Source organism: Thamnophis sirtalis, unplaced genomic scaffold, assembly GCF_051295495.1.
Source record: "Thamnophis sirtalis isolate CommonGarterSnake01/CBP01778 unplaced genomic scaffold, rThaSir2_p1.2 scaffold_11, whole genome shotgun sequence".
Classification (NCBI taxonomy): domain Eukaryota; kingdom Metazoa; phylum Chordata; class Lepidosauria; order Squamata; family Natricidae; genus Thamnophis; species Thamnophis sirtalis.
In genome coordinates, this window is record NW_028261391.1 from 11017182 (window position 1) to 11043133 (window position 25952).

The 25952-nt window shown below is 42.6% G+C and overlaps 1 protein-coding gene across 1 annotated transcript in view; it reads left to right on the forward strand.

Annotated features, from left to right (window-relative positions):
• The window catches only part of GNB4 (G protein subunit beta 4), a 35510-nt gene extending 20452 nt beyond the window's left edge, over positions 1–15058 (forward strand). Inside the window, exons 2-10 of the mRNA XM_087725208.1 lie at positions 821–927; positions 1737–1775; positions 2345–2451; positions 5617–5680; positions 8946–9108; positions 9886–9952; positions 10048–10249; positions 11487–11703; positions 14465–15058. Of these exons, the coding sequence (XP_087581334.1) occupies positions 871–927; positions 1737–1775; positions 2345–2451; positions 5617–5680; positions 8946–9108; positions 9886–9952; positions 10048–10249; positions 11487–11703; positions 14465–14571 (1023 nt within the window). The 5' untranslated portion in view covers positions 821–870 and the 3' untranslated portion in view covers positions 14572–15058. The remainder of the gene's footprint in view (positions 1–820; positions 928–1736; positions 1776–2344; positions 2452–5616; positions 5681–8945; positions 9109–9885; positions 9953–10047; positions 10250–11486; positions 11704–14464) is intronic.
• Positions 15059–25952: the final 10894 nt, after the last annotated feature.

The window sequence follows — 25952 nt, forward strand, 5'->3', positions numbered from 1 at the left end:
CCCAGCTCTGCGAAAGGGGGGGGGGAAACCCTCATGAAACATCACATGATGGTAATGTGACAAGTTTGACACCTGTGCTGTAAGACATGCCTTTAAGGGTTTTTTTTAAAGTATCAATCAAGCCCTCCATTGTCGGCATCTCTCCTGTCAGTCATCTTATTATTATTATTTTTACTATTTCAAATACTTTCTTTAAAAGTAAGGAGGAGATTATTTTCTTGTATTACCTTTTAGTCTCATCCTTTCTGAAATGTTGCACTACATTATCACACTGAGGTAACATGGAGGTAGTGAAGATTTTCTGTTTATCTGAGTTTCTAACCGTGGTGTCCCCCCCCCCCCACTGCCCCAATTACTTTCTTTTACAGGCATGATGCTGAGGCTACACATACGGTTTAAGCCATTAAAACGTGTTCCGTAGTGTAGATTATCAGAGTGCATGTTTCCCCCCCCCCCCGCCCCAAGCTGTTAATGTGCTGGCTTCACACTAGAAAACTAGGAGAGGGAAAGACAAATTGGTGGGGGCCCCCAAAAAAATTCTTAGATTAGATTTTAAATTAAAATATGTTTTAAATGAATTAAATGCAATTAATACGATTTAATCCCATGTATTTTATAATGTTGCCATTGCCTATCATCAATTCCCGGTTAATGCTGCAACTTTAGGGAAACCCTGGAGTCCCCACTCCAGACACTTGGGGGCCACAGGTAGCCCGAGGAGAATGCAGTAATGATGGGTTGACTGTAAATGCTCTAAATGTTGATGTTGTTAATTACAGGCACATGATTCAAGTTGGTTTCTGTAAATTGTTTTTAGCAGATTTCCCATCACTTGTACTATAAGAGGCGAGAAGAGACCCATTCAAGAGAATGAGTGAACTGGAACAGTTACGGCAGGAGGCAGAACAGCTCCGGAATCAAATCAGAGTAAGATACGTCTTTCTAACATCATTTCATGGTAACCCAGGAAGATCTTTTTATGAAAGGACAGGGAGACATTTTATCTGCCCCTCTGCAATTTTCTCCATAACCACCTTCCTTTTACGATGTTGTCCCTGGGTGGATGAAGGAGTCTTGAAAGCGACTATGCTTCAGGGCCCAGGGCCCCATTGGATGGATCTTTTGATTCAGGATTGACTCCTGAAATCTTATACATTCTTTTTGAGGTATTTGCAGCCAGGGAGTCTACTATATGTGAACCTTTTGCCTAATGCAGGGCTTGGCAACCTTAAGCACTCAAAGAGCCACAAAGATCTTAACTGGAGACCCTCCCCCTCCATTCAATTCTGGAACCAACCGGAAGTCCATTTCCCCCACCATAGAGTCTTCTCCTAGCGCGGCATCTTTTTCCTCTGCCGACCCGAAGTCCACTCCCTTTCTCCCCACCCCCCGCCAACCATAGAGTCTCCTAACGCAGCATCCTTTTTCCTCTGCTGACCGGAAGTCCAATCCCCCACCACCACCACAGAGTCTCCTCCTAGCGTACCATCCTTTTTCCTCTACCTGTCCTAACCGAAAGCTTTATCAATTGCGGGGCTGACTAGCGACAGGGAGCTGCAGCAGAGGGATGAAAGAGCCACATGCAGCTCCAGAGCCGCAGATTGCTGACTCCTTGCCAGATGTAGCCTGCTAGAATGAATCTCTCCCTCCCTTAATAAATGCACTAATTTGGTAAGAATGCAAAACTTCTTCCAGCCATTGTTATGTAAAGTAATCATTTAAATTTTATTTTAAAGGATGCAAGAAAAGCATGCAGTGACACAACTCTTGCTCAGGTGGGTTGCCATTTGCTTTTGCTTTCTGCTCTGCTTTCTAAGGCAGTTAACAGCATCTAAAATGGATGCGCGGAGTCTGCAGTTTAGTAGAAGTTCCTTGGCTAAGAAAAAGACAGTGGTTTTGATCTCTATTCGGCATTGACTCTAGTCTAAAGGCCTGCTAGTAAGTTTCCACAATAGTTTAAAGTAGCTTGAGAAAAGGATTCGGTAAATCAAAATAGCATTCATGGCTTCTTAGACTGTAACCATTTCCTCAAGCTTAGTTCCATTCGAGTACATTAAGCCCTATTTTTAATATAATGGTTTATGGAGCCATCTGTTATTGTCCAGATTTGAATATTATACCAGGTCACGAAGAATGGGTTGGTACGTTATGCAAAACCCCAAACTTCTCATACCATAGCTTAGCATCAGCAGATTCTTCAAATAAAGAAACGGTGCATGACAGATATAAGAAACGACTTAGCATTGTATACTGTTAAGTTATTTTTTTATATTCAGTTGTCATACATTCTTATGCGGGTCCAGGAGAAGGTTTTGAAAAGCCTCTTGTCCTTCCTCTTTCTCAGATCACCACGAGTCTTGACTCTGTGGGTCGAATCCAGATGCGTACAAGGCGTACCTTGAGGGGTCATTTAGCCAAAATCTATGCTATGCATTGGGGATCCGATTCAAGGTTTGTATGAATACTTTAGGTGGGATAGAGTAACATTAGAAAAAAGCCGGCTGTTAATATGGAAACAAAATCCTCTAAGCAAAAATAAATTTAGATTCTTGGGAATATATTCAAAGCTTTAAAGAATCTCCTTTTTTTATGTTTCCTATAGTGAATATTTTATTTTTAGCAGATTTTTTTTTATTATTTTTTCCCTTCTACAACACCTTACAGTCATTACATCAACATTGTTATGTCATCATACCTGTACATGTATATAATGTTTTGCTTCTATATTTACACACCTTTATACACAGTTCTATATATATTTATATATATTGTTTTTTGGCTTTAATTTTAGTTTTAGTTTTAGGTTTTAAGTTTTAATTTCATTCTTGTTTTGCAGCCATTTGTACCAATTGTTCCAAATTTCATAATATTCTTCTTTATCTTTTAATTTCAGTGTTAATTTGTCCATCTCTGCACAATCCAAAGTTTTTTTAATCACTAATTCATCCGAGGGGGTATTATTTTGTTTCCAGCATTGGGCAAATGCTATTCTAGCTGTAGTTAAGCAGATGTGTTAATATGTACTTAATTTTCTTTGTATATTTGTATAACCTCCTTTAAACCCAGTGATTTGAAGACAGATTTGCTGTATTTGGGGTTTGACTCCCGAGATGTTAGATTTCAGTGTTTAAAAATAAATATTATATTTCTGTCCCTAAAGTAGCTTTTATTTTAAAAAAAAGAAAGAAACATGCATATATATTTTCAGTAACTTATTTTGTGAACTGAAACGGTATTTAGAAGATTAGCATTTAAAATGGAAACGTTACAAATTTATAGTAGTAATTCCTTATTTTAAGCAGATAGAAAAGAATTTGTTCCTTATTTTTAAGAATTAAGCTGTATATATATTGAGAAGTTTTATTGTTCAGGGTTTTTCTGCCTGTTTTAGCATCCCATAACGGAATAGATTAGAAATTTTATGGCAGATGGAGCCGCCTCAGTCATTTCCTGGGAAACTTACTCATTTAAATTTAATATAAATAAATAACATTCTTTGTGTTTTTCCCTTCCTCAAAACAGTCATAGTGATAGAGGAAACTAAGCTTATCCAATCTGAGCTTGCTTCCCTTTCTTCCAGGTAGCTGAGTGAAATAAAGGAGGAAGCCATACACTGTTGCAGTGAATAGGATATACCTATTTATCTTGTTTTGGGCTGTCCACTCTTCACCAACAGTGTACAATATTAGAGGGTCTATCTCCATTATGGTGAACCTATGGAACGCGTGCCAGAGGTGGCACACAGTGCCCTCTCTGTGGATGCGTGAGCCATTTCCCCAGCTCAGCTCCCCTGTGCATGTGCGCGCGCCTCCCGCCAGCCACCTGGTCTTCAGGTCTTTGCTGTGCATGTGTGGACAGGGTGTGTGCAGGGGCGCATGCATTGCATTTTGGGGGTTCAGGCATGTGCGTGTGTCTTTACGCATGCGCGTACGTGCTTTGGGCACTCGGTCCGGAAAAGGTTAGCCATCACTGGTCTCCCTGATTCCTCATCTTAATTGTCAGTTTCTCTGGGTTTTAATCCTGTACTTCAACCTGGTGTCCTCCAGTTCGGTTGGATTACGACTCGAAGCCAATATGACGTGTTTGTTTATTGAACTTACGTGCTGCCCATCTCTAGGCGGCCTTAGGTGGCTTACAATCAATAAATGCAGCAATAGGAAACATTAAAAGAATAAGTCAGGCTTAAGATAAAAGAAGGATCTTGACAAACTTGAACATTGGGCACTATCTAACAAAATGAAATTCAATGGTGAAAAGAGTAAGGCTCTACATTTAAGCAAAAAGAACAAAATACACAAGTATATTATAGGTGGTTCCTTGCTCAATAGTAGTAACTGTGAAAGGGATCTTGGGGTCCTAGTGGACAACCATTTAAATATGAGTCAGCAGTGTGCAGCAGCTGCCAAAAAAGCCAAAACAGTTCTAGGCTACATAAACAGAGGGATAGAATCAAAATCAAGTGAAGTGTTAATACCACTTTATAATGCCTTGGTAAGGCCACACTTGGAATACGGCATTCATTTTTGGTTGCTATGATGTAAAAAAGATTTGGAGACTCTGGAAAGAGTGCAGAGAAGAGCAACAAAGATGATTAGGGGACTGGAGACGAAAACATATGAAGAAGGATTGCAGGAACTGGGAATGTCTAGTTTAATGAAAAGAAGGATTAGGGGAGACATGACAGCAGTGTTCCAATATCTCAGGGGTTGCCACAAAGAAGAGGGAGTCGAACTATTCTCCAAGGCACCTGAGGGTAGAACAAGAAGCAATGGTTGGAAACTAATTAAGGAGAGAAGCAACTTAGAACTGAGGAGAAATTTCCTGACAGTTAGAACAATTAATCAGTGGAAGAACTTCCCTCCAGAAGTTGTGAATGCCCCAACACTGGAAGTCTTTAAGAAGATATTGGATAGCCATTTGTCTGAAATGGTATAGGGTTTCCTGCCTAGGCAGGGGGTTGGACTAGAAGACCTCCAAGGTCCCTTCCAACTGTGCTATTGTATTGTAATAAATAGGAATACTAAAAATGGTTTAAAATTGACAAAGGTGGGAAGGTGCCCATAGGGAGGAGGTAGGGTTTTATCTCTGACACCGCCCCATTGGGGCCTCAGGCCAGTGAGCAGAGCCTTTCAGGTCCTTTCAGAAGGCCAAAAGGGTAGATATGGATTTCAGTTATGGCCCAAAGATATGGCCCAAAGCTCCAGGAGCCAGGGCAGAAAAGGCTTTTTTCCTCCGCCAGCTGAATTCCTTGATCGATGGGGTCGGCAACAGGCCCCTTATGCCAGCTGTGTGGGACAGGTCAACCCCATTTGGATGAGAAAGTTTTTCAGGTAACCTGGCCCCCGTGCCGTGATATTCAGCATCAGGTTGAAGAAGAATTGGCTGGGATTTCATAGAAGACTAGCTTTTCAACATGTGGCCCTCATATCCTTGCCTTGTGCTCTTAAGCTGTGTGGTTCACAAGTTGGGGAAAGGGAAATTGGAGTCTTAGAGAATGCACAGGAATTTGTCTTCGAACTTTCAATTTTGAAACCATGGAGAGGAAGATAAAAGGTTAACCTATTAATACATATTTTGTTTGTCTTTTTCTTCGTTTTATTTTACTGTTATCTTTAGGTTACTAGTGAGTGCTTCCCAAGATGGAAAATTAATTATTTGGGATAGTTATACAACAAACAAGGTACATATTTTTTTTAATATATTCAGTTTGAACATTTTATGTGTCTCTTGCTGATGGGCTTTATTTTTAGATTCCACTGCTAATTTGTATTTATTTTTTAAATTTTTTCTGTCCCCCATCCAAACCTCTTTATTGGCCCTGATATTTCTTGATGGTTTCCGGGCTTCAATACGATTTATTGTCTTATTATTATTATTTTTTTCTTTTTGAAGTATAAGTCTCTTGTTTTTTCAAAGCATGTCATAGAATATTTTGTTTCATTAATCTTACAAATTCTGGTTCAAACACTTGGGGATACAGTAGAAGCTCTGGTCAGGACCATAATTTGTTCCATAACTTTGGTCACAACCCGATTTGGTCGTGAGCCGAACCTAATTTCTGATGATTGTTGAAAAAATATTTCCTAGCAGTGGAAGCAAAAGTTTTGTGCAGCCAATGGCGCGGAAGGGGAAACTGGCCACGGCCATGTTTGATTGCCACCTGAATGGCCAGATTCAAAAATGTTGTGAATGTGTTGGTCAGAACCCTATTTGGTCATGGTCAGAAGCGTTTGTGACCAAAGGAGCTACTCTATAAACTGCTGGATATTTGTTGAAATGTATGTCGAAGTGCTTTGAGGTGTCAAGTTGTTCACGTTGGAAAGCAAAAAAACCCTACTGTTCTTCAACAGCTACCTTGGTATTCATTTGATAGCGTGCAATAATAGTTGTGCCCCAGTGGTGGATTACTAACTGGTTTACTACTGGTTTGCTTATGCTTGCAAATGTTTGCACATGTGCAGAAGCGTCCAGGCGGGTGGGCAGAGCCTCCCGCCGCTTCCACAACCCGTTCAGCCGAACCAGGAGCAATCCACCTCTGTTGTGCCCTATAATGTCTAAGATATTTTCAACTGAACCATTCAGTGTCCCTTCAAATGCAAATATGCACCTTTTTAATCCTCTCCAGAGCCAGTAAAAGGAGACCTGAGATATGGCAAATTAAGTGGGATTGAGACAAGTCCTGGGGAGAGAGATCATTCTCATGGCACAATTTGTGGTTAGCCAGTAATTCCAGTTTTTTTTTCTTTCTTATACTCATTTGAAAGAGTCTGGGGTAGTATGAGATTAATTCACTGTTCTTATATCAGAAAGCACTGGATGTTTTTTCCAAAAAGATAGGTCATTTTGCCATTGGAGAGTTTGCTATTTGCAAAACGTTATTGTTTGTCCTCTTTAAAACCGGTTGCAATGTCAGCTGGTATTTTTAACCCATTAAACTGTTTGTTCAGTGCCATTGTGACAACCAAAAGGATATAAACTTGCTTAGCTCGGAGCAGATCGAAGCTCCTTGTGAAAACTGGGCTGGAATCTTAACATTTTGAAGGAAGGTTTTGCGTTGATTTTGTAATGCCGCTACCCACACATTAAATGAGCGCAAAGGTTCAGTTCATTACAGATAGTCCTCAACTTAAAAATCAGTCACTTAGCGACATTCCAAGTTACGTTGGACCTTCCCTTGAAGGGTACGCTTGACCTGGATTCAAAGTTCTGATGGTCTTCCTCCATTCCCTCCCTCTCCTGTGGTCATGTGACTTTCAGATGTTTGGCACCCAGTGGGTGTTTGTAGTGTCCCCCAATCACATGACTCCCTTTTACTAGCATAACTTTTTTGTTTTGCTGAAAACAAGCATTTATTTCATTTTTGGCAAACCCAGTGTCAACTTCGAAATGGTTCTGGCCTGCTGCAGCCATGTTTCCGTTTCTCAGGTTGCCACACAATGTGTGTGTGTGTGTGTGTGTGGAGGGGGGTGTCTGGAATGTCAGATCACACCATCCCATGGGAACCAAGGTCATCCCAACAGGTGCTGGCCAGAGACTGAGGGAAGTTGCCAAGGAGATGCCAGAACACCTAATTGGAGAATGAGACCTGTGACCACAAGGGGAGGGGATCTTGGAATCCTAGTGGACAACCATTTAAATAGGAGCCAGCTGTGTGCAGCAGCTGCCAAAAAAGCCAACACAGTTCTAGGCTGCATAAACAGAGGGATAGAATCAAGATCATGTGAAGTGTTAATACCACTTTATAATGCCTTGGTAAGGCCACACTTGGAATACTGCATTCAGTTTTGGATGCCACGATGTAGAAAAGATGTGGAGACTCTAGAAAGAGTGCAGAGAAGAGCAACAAAGAGGATTAGGGGACGAGGCTAAAACATATAAAGAACGGTTGCAGGAACTGGGTATGTCTAGTTTAATGAAAAGAAGGACTAGGGGAGACATGATAGCAGTCTTCCAATATCTCAGGGGTTGCCACAAAGAAGAGGGAGTCAAACTATTCTCCAAGGCACCTGAGGGCAGAACAAAAAGCAATGGGTGGAAACTAATCAAGGAGAGAAGCAACTTAGAACTGAGGGTTAATTTCCTGACAGTGAGAACAATTAATCAGTGGAACAGAATTTGCCTCCAAAAGTTGTGAATGCCCCAACACTGGAAGTCTTTAAGAAGATGTTGGATAGCCATTTGTCTGAAACGGTATAAGCTTTCCTGCTTAGGTAGGGGGTTGGACTAGAAGACCTCCAAGGTGCCTCCCAACTCTGCTATTGTATTGTATTATATTGAATGATCTATTCTTATATTATACTGAAACCACAGTAACTATTTAGCAATAGCAATAGCAGTAGACTTATATACCGCTTCATAGGCCTTTCAGGCCTCTCTAAGCGGTTTACAGAGAGTCAGCATATTGCCCCCAACAATCTGGGTCCTCATTTTACCCACCTCGGAAGGATGGAAGGCTGAGTCAACCCTGAGCCGGTGAGATTTGAACCGCTGACCTGCTGATCTAGCAGTAGCCTGCAGTGCTGCATTTAACCACTGCGCCACCTTGGCTCTGAGCTGGTTTTGTTTAGAGCTGGTTTTGTTTTCATCCGTGCCGAAATGTACCCAATAAAACAGTTCTTTGAGAAAAGTTGAAAGTCTTGGAGTGCTGAATTGGTTTGGTTTCATCAGTGGGAACCTTGACACCCAACCTACATCAAACCATTGGTTTGCCTTACAACTGCAGTACGACTGCAGCAAAAACCGTGAGCGACCCGATCTACGACTGTAATGGAATGGTCATAACTTGAGAACTACCTGTATCTGCTGCTCCCTGTGCGATGGGAGTTGTTCCCATGGTGTCAGTTAATAATCTGCACTAGGGGTTTTTTTTGCATCTGATTTTTGAAGAGTACAATTCCTCATGGTGTTTCCCCCCCTTTCCCCCCCCCCCAATTTTATTTTTAAAGATGCACGCTATTCCTTTGCGGTCTTCCTGGGTAATGACCTGTGCGTATGCGCCATCTGGCAATTATGTCGCTTGCGGTGGATTAGACAACATCTGTTCTATCTACAATCTGAAGACACGGGAGGGCAATGTACGAGTGAGCAGAGAACTCCCCGGCCATACCGGTCAGCTGCCCTTCTCTTTCTTTTTGTTTCTTTGACCATTTGTAATGAAAAGTAGAATACCCTTAAACTTTATCTTCTTACCCTCTAAAAGCAAGGGAGTCAAGTTGGGAAAACAAATAGTTGCATATGTTTTACCTCCTTGGGATTGCTTTTAAAAGGAATATTCCCCCCCCCCCCTCAAAAAAAACATAGAATAAGGAACACATTTTCTAACATAGAATTTGGTTCCTTGATTCTGTGTTAAATAACTTGTGAAAATTTGATTTGGTGTTTTGGGGTTTTGTTGTTGTTGTTGTTGTTGGTTTTTTTGCAATATTTGCACAAATGGCATTTGCTGTTTTTTACGTCCTGCCCAAACAATTTAAAAATGTCTATTATTAAGCATCCAGCAAATTAACTTTATAGTAAATGCTGCAGACATTTATGGCTGGCAGCTAGCTAGCTAGCTATTTTATTATTTTTGTTTTATTTTATTAACTAATTATATGTATTTTAATGTATTATTTTAATTTAATTTGATTTTTATTGTTTTATTTTATTGTTTTATTTTTGTTTTTGTGTATTTGAGTTAGATGCCACTGGGCCATCCCATTTCCAGTCTGTTCACTGACTCGGATTTCCCCAGATCTTGAAATTGTTCCTCTGACTTTAGACATTTGTAGTGTTCAGTATTGCATTGATTTTTTTTTTTAAATAAAGGCTGGAAGGAAGCGGAATTCTGGGCTTCATCTGAGTTGCAATTTGAAAAAGCCATTTTGCTACTGTTTTCTTTTTCAGGCTACTTGTCCTGCTGTCGCTTTCTAGACGATAACCAAATTGTTACGAGCTCTGGAGATACTACCTGGTGAGTATCCTGGGACCTTTTTTTAAAATTTTAATGAGCTCCCCAGGCTGATTATTTGAGCTTCTGAATTCAAATGCTTTTACTTCACTTTGCAGTGCTCTGTGGGATATCGAGACGGGCCAACAGACGACTGCCTTTACTGGGCATACCGGCGATGTCATGAGTCTTTCTCTAAGCCCAGACATGAGCACTTTTGTTTCGGGTGCCTGCGATGCCTCCTCCAAGCTCTGGGACATCCGAGATGGGATGTGCAGGCAGTCATTCATGGGACATGTGTCTGATATCAATGCAGTTTGTGTAAGTGACTGTTGTGCTCGTGAATATATGAGAATATGAAAGCTTCTTCGTATGCGCTTGCTAGTTCTCCTTTGCATCTGATAGAATGGGCCAGATGTGTCACACGCTGGACAGTCCACATTTAGTGAGGAGGGAAAAAGTCCCTATCGATCACATGAAGCCGCCATGACAACATGAGTTTGACACCCCTGTGCTAGATGGTTTGGGCTTTTCCATTAGTGCAGGGGTCAGCAAACTGCGGCTCTGGAGCCGCATGTGGCTTTTTCCTCCCTCTGCTGCGGCTCTGTCACCAGTCGGCGCCACAATTTTGAGAGGAGCTTCCGGTGGGGGAGGGGGGAGAGAAGCACAGTGTGCCAGGAGAAGACTCTATGGCAAGGGGAGGGTTTACCAGTTGTCTCCACAATTGATAGGACTTTCGGTTATGACAGGTAGAAGAAAAAGTACACCGCGCTAGGAGGAGATTCTATGGTGGGGGAACTGAACTTCTGGTCAGCTCCAGATTTGAACAGGGGGCTTCCGGTTAGGACCTTTGTGGCTCCCGGTGTTTTCTTTTCTGTGGGAAACGGGTCCAAATGGCTCTTTCGGTGTTTAAGTTTGCCGACCCCTGCATTAGTGTATCAGACGTGGGCAAATTCTTTTCATCTCTTTCATCTGCGGAAGCCAACTTTTTCTAGGCCAAGGGTTTCCCACAGATAGTTAGTTGGGCAGAAGAGTTAGCAGAGCTACAAGTGTGTACAATTTCTGGAGGTGCCAGTCTCTGGATGCAGAACTCAAACGTGTGTCATCCATGCAATCTCTTTATAAAGTTTTAGAGTAGCGTTTCTCAACTTTGGCCCCTTTGAAGCTGTGTGGACTTCAGCACCCAGAATTCCTTTCTGGCTGGGGAATTCTGGGAATTGGAGTCCACACAGTTTCCAGTGCCCAGGATTGGGAAACACTGTTTTAGATGGTTAATTGTTCTGTTATTTGAGAGAACTCTCTTGCTTTGCTGATGAAGAACAAATAACTTGGCAAATGTTTTAAGTATATTAAGAATTCAGGCAAATGTAAAGCTTCAAGTATCTCAAGCACGATGCTGTTCTAATTTTATTTTGAGCGCAGTGTGTTTAATAGTAAGTGAACTTTGAATGATAGCATATGGTTCCAGAGCCAACTACTTTCCCTCTCCCTGCTTTCTCCCCCCCTCCCCTTCTCCCCACTCTGCCTGCATTTTTCATATTCTTATTGCGTTTCACAGTTCTTCCCAAGCGGCCATGCCTTTGCCACTGGTTCAGATGATGCCACCTGTCGACTCTTTGATCTTCGTGCAGACCAGGAGCTCATGTTGTATTCCCACGACAACATCATCTGCGGGATCACTTCTGTAGCTTTCTCAAAGAGCGGACGTCTCTTTTTGGCGGGCTACGACGATTTCAACTGTAACGTTTGGGATACCCTGAAGGGTGAACGTGCAGGTGAGTTAAAGCTAACAGGTTAATAGTATTTTTTAGTATTTTAGTATTTTATTGTCACTTATAGGCTGCCCTTTTCCCTGAGGGGACTCAGGGCGGCTTACAACTCATGGGAAGGGGATGCAAGACAAAACGTAAAATAATATGTGAATACAAATAATAATAGCAATAAAACACAACATTCATTCAACATTCGGGTGGGGTGTGTGCAAATCTTATCCCCAGGCCTGACGGGATAGCCAGATCTTAAGGGCTGTGCGGAAGCTCTGGACTGTGGTGAGGGTGCGAATCTCTACGGGGAGATCGTTCCAAAGGGTCGGAGCTGCTACTGAGAAGGCTCTCCTCCGCGTAGTCGCCAGTCGGCACTGACTGGCGGATGGAACTCGGAGGAGGCCCACTCTGTGCGATCTGATGGGACGGAGGGAGGTAATCGGCAGAAGGCGGTCTCTCAATAGGAGCCAGAAGATTTCAATGCCTTCACTTTTCTATTGTGAACAGTGAAAACTGTTTTGTGAAAACTGTAGAAATTTTTTTCCTACTGTTCCATGGGATAGCCATAGCACTTATATACCGCTTCATAGTGCTTTACAGTCTTCTCCAAATGGTTTACAAAGTCAGCATCTTTCCCCCAACGTAGTTACCGACCTTAGAAGGATGGAAGGCGGAGTCAACCTTGAGTCGGTGAGAATTGAACTGCTGGCAGTCAGCAGAAGTAGCCAACAGTACTGCATTCTAACTACCGCACCACCATGGCTCTGGGATACCAGTTATGTGCCATACAAATTCACTGTTAAGTGAACGAGTCTTGGTTTTTTCACTTCAAAGCCTTAATTGTTAACCATTTTCCTGAAGAGCTATCTTTAACTATAGCTCCATCTCGAGATGGAGCGACCCAGATTGGAGTCTGAGAGCCCCTTTTATTGAGATAGGACAAAGGTAGGAGGAGCAATAGCATGTGCTTAAAAACAGCCTGTAAAAGTACAATTTCCAATCTACTGCTCAGTCTATATATGGTCAAATCCTGGACGTCAATGGTAAGGCACATCTCAGAATGTTATGTTATTCACTATCAAGATGTTATGGCGTTCTAGGAGTTTGTTTTCTCCTGTGTGATTCAGCGTGACTCTGCAGGCCCTAGTATGGACTAGGCCATGGAGGACACACACCTACACAAGGAACTACATTACAACAATCAATGTGCCTCAGAAGTTATCGAGTCATGGCCCTTTATCTCTGGAAGTCTTTTTTTAACATTTGTGCATGCCTTGCATTTCTCATCTTTGGGGGGGGGGGTCAGTTAAGGGGGGGGGGGAGAACACAATGGTTAAAGGTGCTGAGCTTGTCAGCTGAAAAACTGACAGGCCAGGTTCAAGACCCAAGCTCAATGTGGCAAGGTGAGCTCCTGTTACTTGCCCCAGCTCGGGGCTGCCTAGCAGGTTTGAAAGCATGCAAAATGAAGTAGATAAATAGGTACCCCTTTGGTGGGAAGGTAACCATGTTCCCTGCATCTCAGCATATAGACAACGGCATATGAACACTGCTCCCTAGTCGGTTCTGATTGGACAGGAGAAACCTTTCCTTTTTTTTTTTTAGCAGATTTTTTTAAATTATTTTTTCTCTTCTATAACACCTTACAGTCATTATATCAACATCGTTATGTCATCTTACCTGTACATGTATATAATATTTCGCTTCTATACTTACACACCTTTATACACAGTTCTATATATATTGTTTTTTGGCTTAATTAATTTTATTCTTGTTTTGCAGCCCTTTGTACCAATTGTTCCAAATTTCATAATATTCTTTTAAGAAAAAAAAGCTACATATTTGCACAAGTGTTTCACTCTTGCCTCGATTTTGACAACTGAAATCAACTGTTCTCATGTAGGGTTGTTTTTTTTTGGGGGGGGGGGGGTTGTACTTCATTCCCTGTAATGTGGTTAAGGAATTTTGTGAGGGAACTTATTTCTGAAAACAGATATATAGGTAAAGGTTTCCCTTGCATATGTGCTAGTCGTTCCCGAATCTAGGGGGCAGTGTTCATCTTTGTTTCAAAGCCAAAGGGTCAGCGCTGTCTGAAGACGTCTCCGTGGTCATGTGGCCAGCATGACTCAATGCCAAAGGTGCATGTTACCTTCCCATCAAAAGTGGTTCCTATTTTTCTACTTGCATTTTTTACATGCTTTCAAACTGCGAGGTTGGCAGAAACTGGGACAAGTAACGGGAGCTCACTCCGTTACGTGGCGCTAGGGATTCGAACTGCCAACCTTTCTGTAGATTGTAGATTGTAGAAGTTTATTTATATGCCGCCCTTTTCCCTGGGGGGACTCAGGGCGGCTCACAACCCAAGGGGGTGAGGGAGACAAACTTTTAACATATAAGACAATACATAATTAAAAAACACAACATTCATACCATTTGGGCGGGTTACAGTCTTAGCCCCAGGCCTGACGGGATAGCCAGATTCTGAGGCCTGTGTGGAAGGTCTGGAGGGTGGTGAGGGTACGAATCTCCACGGGGAGATCATTCCATAGGGTCGGAGCTGCCACCGAGAAGGCTCTCCTCCGCGTAGTTGCCAGTAGGCATTGACCGGCAGATGGAACTCGGAGGAGGCCTAATCGATGAGATCTAATAGGTCGCGTGGAGGTAATCTAATTCTGATCCATTAACACAGATATACCCATATTGAAGAACATGAGAATTGTGAATGGGGCCCTTGAGGGCCACTGGTTTAATTCCTGTGCTCTTGGATCCTTTTCAGGTGTTCTTGCTGGTCACGACAACCGAGTCAGCTGCTTAGGAGTGACTGATGATGGCATGGCTGTAGCTACAGGATCTTGGGACAGTTTTCTCAGAATCTGGAATTAACGTGGCGTTTTGAACCCCTCCCCTCCACCCATAGACACGCACACCTTCTCCACTGAGATCTGGAGAGAGCAATGCTGCAGCCTCTTGCTGTGAAATAACATTTCTACTTTGTATTTACAGGTGAAGTTTTTCTACTTGCTGATTATTGCATAAGTAGGCTTTCTGTAAATGAGATTAAAACACACACACAGAAAGAACGAAGAAAGTGGTAGATGGGAGAAATCGGTGACTTTTCTTTTAAAGAAAAAGAGAGAGAGAGGGCGGGACCCCTGTTTGGGGTGAGCAAAGCTATAAAATAAAATAAAAAAGCCAGTCAGTTAGCATTTCGTTTGGCTACATTTGCCCTGAAGGGATTTCTGCTTGTACCCCCAGTCCTGCTAATACTGTACCTTTTTGTACATAATTAAATATACACATAGCAGCCAATCATGTAACATTTTGTCTGTAAGTAAAGGAACAATGTTTGCGGTTTTTTTTTTCTTTTTTTTTTAAAAAAAAGAATCTGCATTTATATAGCTCTACGTTTAACCTAAGGTGTATTTTCTTGAGTTCTGCAGTGGATCGGCTGGTCTGCTCTTCTAATTCCCCCCCCCCCCTCGTTGTGAATTTTACTGTAGATAAAAAGTGTGAAGTTAATGAGCTGTTTGTGAAATTTTATAACAGAGTGTCTGTATAAAACAAAACAAACAAAGGAAAAATCCCTTGATGACTCTGGTGACAACTTTGTCCCTTTCTTGCTCCATGACTTTTTTTTATCTCCCCCTTAGTGGTAGCAGATCCCAGATAATCCATTAGAAGCCACGGGGGCGCTGATCCCCCACAGAGTTAAGCAGATGATCAGATGCATAACCTAAGAACTGAAACGTTTCAAGGATTTAGATTTTGAGCTTCCTTCCATAACAGCCTCTAATGCAGTGTTTCTCAACCTTGGCAACTTGAAGATGACTGGACTTCAACTCCCAGAATTCCCCAGCCAGCGAATGCTGGCTGGGGAATTCTGGGAGTTGAAGTCCAGACATCTTCAAGTTGCCAAGGTTGAGAAACACTGCTCTAATGAGATATCAGGTCAGGAAATGGAAGGATATGTATCTCCTTGAGACGGTGTTTGATAGATGTATTTTTATGGGGACTGAATAATTGTAATGGAGACCTTTCTCATCTTCTGTAAACTTACTGTCCAGCTTAAGACTGGATGTGGGGCCGCTTCCAATTTCTAGCAAAGGAACCTGTACCCTCTTTAAACTGCATCACTCCAAATGTGTGTGGGGCATACTCTGAGTGCATCCACACCTTATCTTTCTACTTCATATTATTCCAGGTCGAAATGTTTTCTCTCGTGTGAATCATGCATAGGCGGGAGAAATTGTTCCTATTGCTTCTTTTAAGACTCCAGCACAGTGTTCCTCTAGAAATCTGCACTCACTGCATTGAAGACTCTTTAATAACAGCATTATTATTACCTCTTTAAAACTCTTAGTGCAGTGTTTCTCAACCGTGGCCAGTCCACGCATCTCAAAAGTTGCCAAAGTTGAGAAAGACCACCCTGGTATACGTCACATCCATTTTTTTAATGAGCTATTTGAACCTTCAGTTCAACCCGTCACATGAAGTGCAGAAGTGCGCGTTCTAATAGCTGCTTGTGCCAACCGACGGGGCGCGTTCACCTCTTAGACATTCCAGAAAACTGAGCTGCCTTTTTTTTTTTTTTTTACGTTTTTGTGTTCGTTAAGTCTCGGGGAAACATTAACAAATGAACTTGCCTCCCCCCCCCCCCCCCGTCTTCCTCTTTCCGTGCAACAGATCCCATTTGGAAAGACTCTCCGTGACTCTCCACGGCTTCAGTCTTCTCTGGAGCAGCAAGTATTGTAGGATCCTGCTTTTGGCCCTTTTAAATTTTTGAGCGGAGGTCACCTCATAAATCGGCCCTCAGAATTGTCCTGCTCTCATAAATGTAGAAATGGGTGGCTGAAATGTGCTTTAGAAAAAACCCTCGAAATTTAGTTTTCTTGCTGTCTGTACTTGTAGCAGGTATGAAGTAGATCTGATTCTTCGAAAGTATTCCTGGATTGGCCTGAAATGTAGATTCAAGTCTATGTTAATAGTCTGATTTGATGGTAGAGGAAAGATCCAATGTTATATATGTCCCCTAAAATCTCCACTGAGATTTTAATCTGAACATAGGTTGGTAGTTCTTGATATTTTCAAACATATTTTGTCGCAGTGCCATTTGTTTTCTCAACTTTGACCAATTTTTAAAATCCTATATTCCGGCTTTTTTTTTTTTAATTGGTGGCAAAAGTGCCAAAGCAAATGTTTCAAATGTGTCAAATGTTTTGGATGGAGGAGCTCTTAAAGAGTCCATGAATCCTCTGTTAACATCCAGAGAGAGGTATTATTTCAAAACAAATATTATACATGCAGCTTTTTTTTAACTTATCTTTGATAATGGTTTCATTCTTTTCACATCTGATAATGATGTGATTTCACCCCGAGGGATTAATTTTTTCCCCCCACAGTTGTAATATAGCTCTTCATTCTACGATCACCTCACCCCTTAGTCCACTACTTGTCTCCTTGGTGTTCAAGATATATTTTCTAAGGGCCTTAAGATTGCCTTGCATGAGTAAGAAAAAAATGCCCTTTTATAGGGGAAAAATGCCCAGCACAAAAATATTCACAGCAGTGAAATTGTTCAGTTTGCCAAAGAAGCTGGGAGCCATCATACAGTCTCAGTTGTATGACTTTAGTACAGGGGTCTCCATCCTTGGTAACTTTTAAGACCTGTGGACTTCAACTTCCAGAATTCCCCAGCATTCCACGCTGGCTGGGGAATTCTGGGAGTTGAAGTCTACAGCTCCTAAAGCTGCCAAGATTGACCATCTCTGCTTTAAGAGTTTTGGTTATCCTCCTACTTCATCAGGAATCGTTTGTAACCACGTATTGGATTTTTGGGAATAATTCCCCTAGAAAGCAGAGCAGCTTGCATAAATACGTGGCTGGATGTATCTCAAGGGTCCTTAGTGTAAACTGTAGGGATGAACTGATTTCCCAAGACGATTTGCCAAACTCCATTTGCCTGGAATGCATAAAATGAAACAGGAGTTTGAATGGACGTCCTGCAGTGGGATTGGGCAACCTTTTGGGGTCTGGAGATGCTTTCCTGCCGTCCCATTGAGTTGGAGGATTTATACATTACATCTGTAGAGGAGGCAGGGATCAAATTTCAGACTTTTCTCTCTTTTTTTTTTGCCAGAAGCGGTTAAAGGAACAAAAGTACTTAAAGCCTTAAAGCACTTAAGTTTCCTCCTTCACTCTCCTCCTAAATGGGGAAAATGAATCCAATTATCGGTTTTCTTTGCTGCTGGGGGTGCTTGAAACCCCTGCCAAGTGAAGGCCCCCCTTCTCAAATCTTCTGGACTCTACAGGCTACCCATTCCTGTCCTCCACTGCAGGGTTTCCCAACCGTGGCGATGTCCAGGCATAATGGACTTCAACTCCCAGAATTCTCCAAGCCGGCGTTGCCCACGGCGGAGAATCCTGGGAGTTGGAAGTCCTCTGCGCTTCGATTTGCCGAAGCGCCTTGAGGGTTTTGCTTTCCGCTGTTCCGCTCCTTCTCTACTTTCCTGCCTCCTGCCAACGTTTTGTCTTCTGGTGCTTGACTAGGCTTTTAGGATTAAGGGACTTGCCGTTGTTGTACCCCGTCAGGCTGAACGGTTGTAGTATTGCCGGTTGAAGTAGCACCACCTAGAATAGTGGGTAGTGCCCTCAAAAAGACGAATTGTACAGTTAACTTAAGAAGTGGTGTCTCCAGCGTCCCATTGGCGATTCAGAAAGCACTGTAGGCCAACCTTTTTAAGACCCCGTGGACTTCAACTCTCAGAATTCCCCAGCCAACTATGCTGGCTGGGGAATTCTGGGAGTTGAAGTCCACGGGGTCTTGAAATTGGCACGGTTGGGACACCTGCACTTGTAGGCTTTATCTGAGAGTGAACTGGTCACACATAGTGCCTCACTCTGCAATAGGGCTCCATAGCTGACCAATCTGTATATAACCGATATCCCCCTCGTAGCTAGAATTCTTAAGTCCTGCATGAGTAACTGAGCTGTTGGATATTCTCGTAACTTTTCTGACTTCTTCCTTGCGCCCTTCTTAACTGCAGTTCCCCCCCTTGAACATTATTTTTTTTGGGGGGGTGGGATGGGGGAAATGGGGTGGGACTCCTGAGTAGCATTTGCTACAGCTGGAAGGGGAAACACCTGTCCCTCCAGCTGTGGATGAAACCATCTCAAGCAGACACACAGGATTTGTTGGGTGGGTGGGGGTGGGGGAACCATGCATCCTTGTTACCCTCCCTTCCCATTTTCTTTTTAAAAATAGGCCCTCGTGCTACTCGAGGCTACTTCCATCTTTGAGGCATTGCAAGTCTTTTTTATTTTTTATTTTTCCCCTTTCCTTTTGTTGAAATAAAAGATTGTGTAAAATACATGCAAGACTGTTAAATGCTTAGTGGTGTCCTGGTGAGCCTGTTCACAGTATTAACTAAATGATTAATAAATAAGATTTTTTTTTGGAAAAAAAAAATGTGCCTGACTTTCTTTCCGGTTTTAAAATAATAACGGGGGATTTCTTAAAAAGATACTTCAGGCCTTTATTTTTACTACACAATGGTGCTCTCTTTGTTTCCTCCTTGCTGCAGCACATCTCTGGGTCGATCCCAGCCTCCTCTTCCTCCTTCTCCAAAGGAGGAGTCGTGTCTGACTTGTTTTCATAAATGAATAATCTTTGTGCTTTGGCTGTTAAGAGTTTATTCCAGGAAGTGTGCCGTAGGGTTATTATTAAACCTTCACTTGTTACTGTCTTTGCTCTCGGAGAGAAAAATAATAAACCCTTCCAAAATATCTCCAAGTACCAAGTGAATTCTGCACTGCCTTTCTTGGATTGTATGTTTCAGAACATCTTAAAAGTCCTTTTATTCAGCCTAATTGATTAAAACAAAAAACAAACACAGAGATTTGTGCCATTTTTTTTCTTAGTGGTAATGGGGTGGGGGGGGAGAGGGATGGACACTTTGCTATGAATTGTTTATAGTTCTTCCCCTAATGAATCTTTCCTTTGTATTGTACAGTGTCTCAGTGGAAAATGTTGCCTGACTTTAACATTGTAACCAATAAACAAAGTGCTTTTAATTAGGATTTTTCTCTTTCTCCTGTTCAGTTGATTTCATGTTTGCCTGTTCTTCAGCGTATTGCATCTAAAGTCCCACCAGTTTTTACTCTCTCAAAAGAACCTGGATATATTACGCCATGCTAGAAAACAAGAGCCAAAAAAAAACCCCCACCCCAAATTCTTTTCAAGGATATTACGGTTTTAAAGGATTACCCTGTAATTCTCCTTTATGAATCCTGTTTCATTGAGAACGGATGAAATATGGGGCATTGCTGCTCAACAGCCATTCCTTTTGAATTATTTAGGTCACCTTTTAAAAAAAAAATGGGTATGTGTATTAAACGCTTCACTGCATTTTGACAGAATAAAAAGGAATTAACTTTTTTTCCAAATAGAAGAAGAAAGAATTAATTATGCATACTCTGCCAATCAGGTACATCCACTAATTTTGCACTGGTGGGATTTCTCTCATTGTTTTTAAATAGAAATTCAGGAGATGATTGATGCAGTGTTTACAGGCAATCTTTATCTCCACCCACACAGACAGGCAAGACATCAGAATATAAACTGACAGCAAACAGCACTCCTTACTAGCACTGATAATGTTACCTAGTTAGGGCAATGAAAGGTCCGCAAGAAAACAAGCAAGCTCAGAGAGCACCAAGGACCCCACATTTCAATCCTGGGCTACAAATATTCTTCACTAATCCTTATCTTCCTCCTTTCCTTCTGCCTTATAAAAGAACGGAGATGTTCTCCCTGGATTTTGGGTGTAGTTCACTTTTTATCTTTAAATGATTCTGTGATTCATTCCTCCCTCTTCTAAATCTGACCAGTTCTCATCTTATTTCTGGCAAAAGAAGGAAGCTAAGAAGTTTGAGTATAACAAAAATAACTTCAGTGCCGTATGCCTCAGGCTGTCTTCTGTAAATAACCATTTCATGCAAGCATATGGGACTGAAGATTTACTTATTTATTCATTTTCCAAAGCCGCCCATTTCAGCCAAGTGACTTTCAGCAGCTTACCATTCTAAAACGATAAAACAATTGAAAGCATCCAAAGAATAAATACAGCGGCTGAGATAGTTAACTAACTAACAATAATGCCAAGAAACGGAGTCCTTAACGCATTCTGAGCCCAAGCCCAGAAAGTTTTAAAATCTAATGAAAAAGCCAACAAGGCTGCAGCCGTTCCAATCTGAGAAGGGAGAGATACAAAGCAGGGGCTGTTGCAGCAAGCAAGGCCTATTTCCTGCCCTTTGACATTCTGGCTGAAGGGATCTGCAGAATGACCAATTTGCTGGATCGAATTGGACAAACTGGAAAAAAGATTGTCGGGTTTTAAAGGTGACAACCAGCATCTTAAATTGCACCTGGAAACGTACCGGTAGCCAAAGCAGCTCAAGTAGCAGTGGGGTTAAATTTGCTATTGGCACAGTCACATTCTGCACCAGTAGGAAGTTTTCAAATGCTCTTCTAGGGCAGTGATGGCAAACCTATGGCACGGGTGCCAGAGGTGGCACACAGAGCCCTCTCTGTGGGCATGTGTGCCGTCGCCAGCTGCTCTTCTGGTTTAAAAAACAGGCCATTTTGGGGGGGCTTTTTTTCTGCCTGTTTTCAGGCCTTAAAATGGCCCGAAAAACAGCCTTACAATGGCCAGAAAAGGCCTGAAAAATGGCCTCAAAACAGTCCCCAAAATGGCCTCAAAACGGCCAAAAAACAGGCATGCGCACATCGGCTAGCTGATCTTCAGATTCCGGCGCTCCAGCACGCATGCATGCTCACGCATGCACACATAGCAATAGCAATAGCAGTAGACTTATATACCGCTTCATAGGCCTATCAGGCCTCTCTAAGCGGTTTACAGAGAGTCAGCATATTGCCCCCAACAATCTGGGTCCTCATTTTTACCCACCTCGGAAGGATGGAAGGCTGAGTCAACCCTGAGCTGGTGAGATTTGAACCGCTGACCTGCTGATCTAGCAGTAGCCTGCAGTGCTGCTCTTTAACCACTGCGCCACCTTGGCTCTCACATGTTCCAGTTTGGACACTCTGCCCAAAAAGGTCTGCTATCCCTATACAGTCCATATTGCAAACATCAAAATATGATTGTTTTGATACAATTAACATTTTTGGTTTATACATTTCTGCCCCAAAACTTTCTACTGTAGCCAAAATTCATATAAAAGAATCTTGATTATAATTCCCACATATGGATATTAGGTTTAGAAATTCTCCATAAAATAGGCCTGCCCTTAAAACGGTGTTCCGGACTTCAACTTATTCTGGGAGTTGAAGTCCACACATTTTAAAATTACTAGGGTTCAGAAAACACTGCCTTAAAGTATTAAAATGATGGATCAAAGCCAGTACAGAAAACCAGGTTCCTATTTTTAACCACATATATTAGGAAAAGGCAGGTAACATGTTACTGAGAAGTGTTTGTGCCTTTTAGCATAGCATGGCAATAGCATCTAGACTTGTATACTGCTTCACAGTGCTTTACAGCCCTCTCTAAGTTGGTTTAGAGTCAGCGTATTGTCCCCAATAATTTGGGTCCTCATTTTACCAACCTTGGAAGGCTGAGTCAACATTGAGCCTGGGGAGATTCGAATGGCCAATTTGCAGACAGCCAGCATTCAGCAGAATTAGCCTGCGATACTTTGAAGATCTGTGGACATCAACTCCCAGAGTCCTCAGCCAGTCATGCTGACTGGGGAATTCTGGGAGTTGAACTCCACAAGTTCCCAAAGTTGGACATCTCTGGATTAGAACCATGTTTTTCATCTTGGCTGAGGAATTCTGGGAGTTGAAATCCACATACCTTAAAATTGCTTAGCTTGAAAACACTGGCCTAGAGGTTTTAATATTCCCAACCGCATGTCTACGGAGCATTTTCCATTTTAAAGAAGTTCCTGGAAGCCCGAACAAGGATGGAAATAATGCCCGTGCTATGTTTTTATGCCCTGCTAGAGGCTTTCCTAGAAAGAAGAGCTATTATTCAGTCTCTTCTTTGCTCTATTTTAAATATCTTCAACACTAAACTCCTGGAAGGAAAAAATGGCTCTTAAAACAGCTGCAATTTTTTAAAAGCACAGTTTAGTTGTGTATGGTTCAAGTTGTCATTTTGTTTGAACATCTCAGCAAATGTCACTGGTTCCATCTACAATTATGGTATTGATCTGACAAAGAACAGGAGCATTCCAGGGCTGGGTTGCTGCTGGCGTTACTGCCGGTTCGATGCGCGGGCAATTGCGCGCTCCGCGTGCATGCACAATTGCTCATAAATAGATCTGCGCATTTGCAGAACATTAAAAATTGGGGAAAAAAACATGCTGCGCCAACCGGGGAACTGGTTCAAAGGCATGGCAGGCCTGGGTCGCTGCCAGTGCTGATGACCCAGGCCAGCAAACCACTACCAGTTCGCCCGGACCAGTCCAAACTGGTAGGAGTCCACCTCTGAAGCATTCCACATTAAACATTCAAATGCAAGAGTTGCCTCTGGATGCTGAACAAGGCAGAGAAAACTGCCAATGGTGTTACTAGCTCTTTGTCTCTTAGGAACTCTTACCAAGCCTCACCACAACACCATATATATATATATCCTACCTATATATATATATATATAATATATTTAAGAACTAAAGTTAATTCTCACTTTGTTCTTTTAAAAAATACGCACACTCATATTTTCCTACTTAAAATTACTCTCAGGCAGGGAGGCCATCGTTTTCTTTGGATCTTTAGGGCTGCCACACTTGGTGGATGGGCATGCTGTGGGAAACTGGAGGGTGGGGTTCGATGGCAACGGGGTGAGATGTATAGCCATAACAACGTTCTTTCACTGGGAGTCAAGGATGTTCAGCCAGCACCTGGAGGAGCTTGACTGCAGTGGTGGGATTCAACCGGTGTTAACAACTGGTTCTCTGAGCATGCGCGTTGCATTTGAAAACAGCTCTAAAACTTACCTTATACTGCAGCCCCGGTGAGTAAAACAGCTGAGGTGCGGCAATCAAACAAAGGAAATATAGGTCAGTGTTCTGGCCCCCCTCCATCCGGTGATGAACACAGACACAGGCTTAGCTGTTTGCCACTCTTTATTCACAGCAATTATAATCCTGTTGGCTGAAAGCCCAGACACAACTCACTGGCAAGTCGTTGGCAGCAACCCAGACTCCCAACAGACATGGGAACACAAGGCAGACCAGACAAGGAGTTCTCCAGATTAGTACGAACGGTTGTGTCCTGCAAAAGGACTCCTCCCAAAGTCTCTTCTTATATACTCTCTTGGGAGGGGCCAAGCCACAACCACCTAGGCTCTTATGAGTCTGTCTCCGTAACTGCTGCCTTCATTTCTCTGCCCTTCATTGCCTGGTGTCAGGGACAAACTCCCTTTGATCTCTCCCACAGCTCCATGCCTTAGGCGCCTCCTGGTGGCCAACCAGCCTCTCTGATCCCTGCTCTGAGTCTGAACCCTGCCCAGAGTCCTCCACATCTTCCATAGTAGACTCATAGGGGTCCTCGCTATCGGAATCCATCGGCAGCTCCAACGGCTCCTGCTGGGCCACAACAGATCAGTATAGTGCAGGGCCGGGCGGGCGGGCCCACATGATCGTCGGAGTGAACCGGTTTGCTCTCAGCTGATTGTCGGAGCTACCGGTTCGCCTGAACCACCTAAATCCCAGCCCTGGATGAGTGGGAAACAACTCGTTAGGATGGTGACCTGATTGGACCATGGGACGGACGTGTGGGTGCAGGGGAAGGGACTTTGACTTCACTTTGGGTGGGGAAAACCTGGCAGCTTTCAGATTCGGGTTTTCCCAGATGTGCCAATATGACTTCTCTAACAAAATGGAACTTTTGAGGAAAATGCCTGGCTCAGAGCCTTGCTTCGTTGGGGGCGTTACTGGGAACCCTGACAATTATGAACCATGGCAATCATGCTGCAAAGAAAGTTGTTCACAGATTAACATATAAATGATGTCATTCAAAAGCAGTAGAAGGTACCAACCAAAAATGGTCATGAGAGAATAGGAAAGCAGGGAAAAGGCCTTCTGTAATGTCAACCATTATGAGATCCCACCAGCATGAAAGGAAAAAAAAATTAATCAACCAGTAACACTATGTGTGGGCATCCAAAACTGATTTGAGACATTAACCCTGACTTTAATCTTAGGCCCTTCAGCTGTGAAAGTAAAGGAAGGATGTAAATAATACTTGGACATTATTTCATTTTTCTCTTGTCCCATGTGAAGCACCTATAATCCTGGGAATCTTTTTTTTTTAATACATAATTTAGAAACTGCAAAGAATTTAACTTTAGTGCAGGGATGTCAAAATCTCTTTCATCGAGGGCCACATCAGGGTTGTGTTTGACTAAGGGGGCTGGGTGGGTGTGGCCAGCTCAATGTCACTCGTGATGGGGACACCCCTCCCAGGCGCCATTTTCAGTTGTGACGTCCTCCTGCAGTGCTCTGCCAGTGAAAACAGACCTTGGGAGGGCCACCCTCCCGAGCTCCATTTTTGCTGGGAGAGGCACTGTGGGACCGGCCTTCGTGGTTTCCAGGGCGGCCCTTCAGGCCAGATCTAAGCACCCCGTGGGCTACATCCAGCCCATGGGCCTTGAGTTTGACACACACCTGCATTAGTAGTTTACACTGTACTTACACCTGCATTTTAGCTATCCAGGCATTATAACAGTCCTGCTGATAGACATGTGGCAAGAGTGGCATGTTACGTTTTGTAGATTAGATACTATCCTGTTCACCCCTACCAATTTGTGACAATACTCTGGTTTCCTAGATCTTTTTTGGGAAAAACATTTGCCTGCCTAACAAAGCTTATTCTGAGAAATGGTGAAAAAGGACAGCCAGACTTTTCTGATAAATCAATCTGACTCGAGCCAGGAATTCCCTCAGTAAAAATATACAGCTTTAAATACGCCACTTTGAAGATTTAATTCGTCTTTCGGCCAAATGAAAACCCTAGAATGGCATCAGGAAAATGGATTGTCTCTGTAGCCAAACACTACAAATCTCTTTCAAAAATTGGCAGAGTTCTGTAATACTATATTGGTTTGTACAAGAGTCTTCAGGGGGAAAAAATCGCCACAGAGAATTAACAACAATATGATAATAGGACTGGGGTGAAACAAGAATCGTCCTGGATGCCAGCAAGAGAAGCTGACTCTTGTGTAAACATTTATACAAAATAC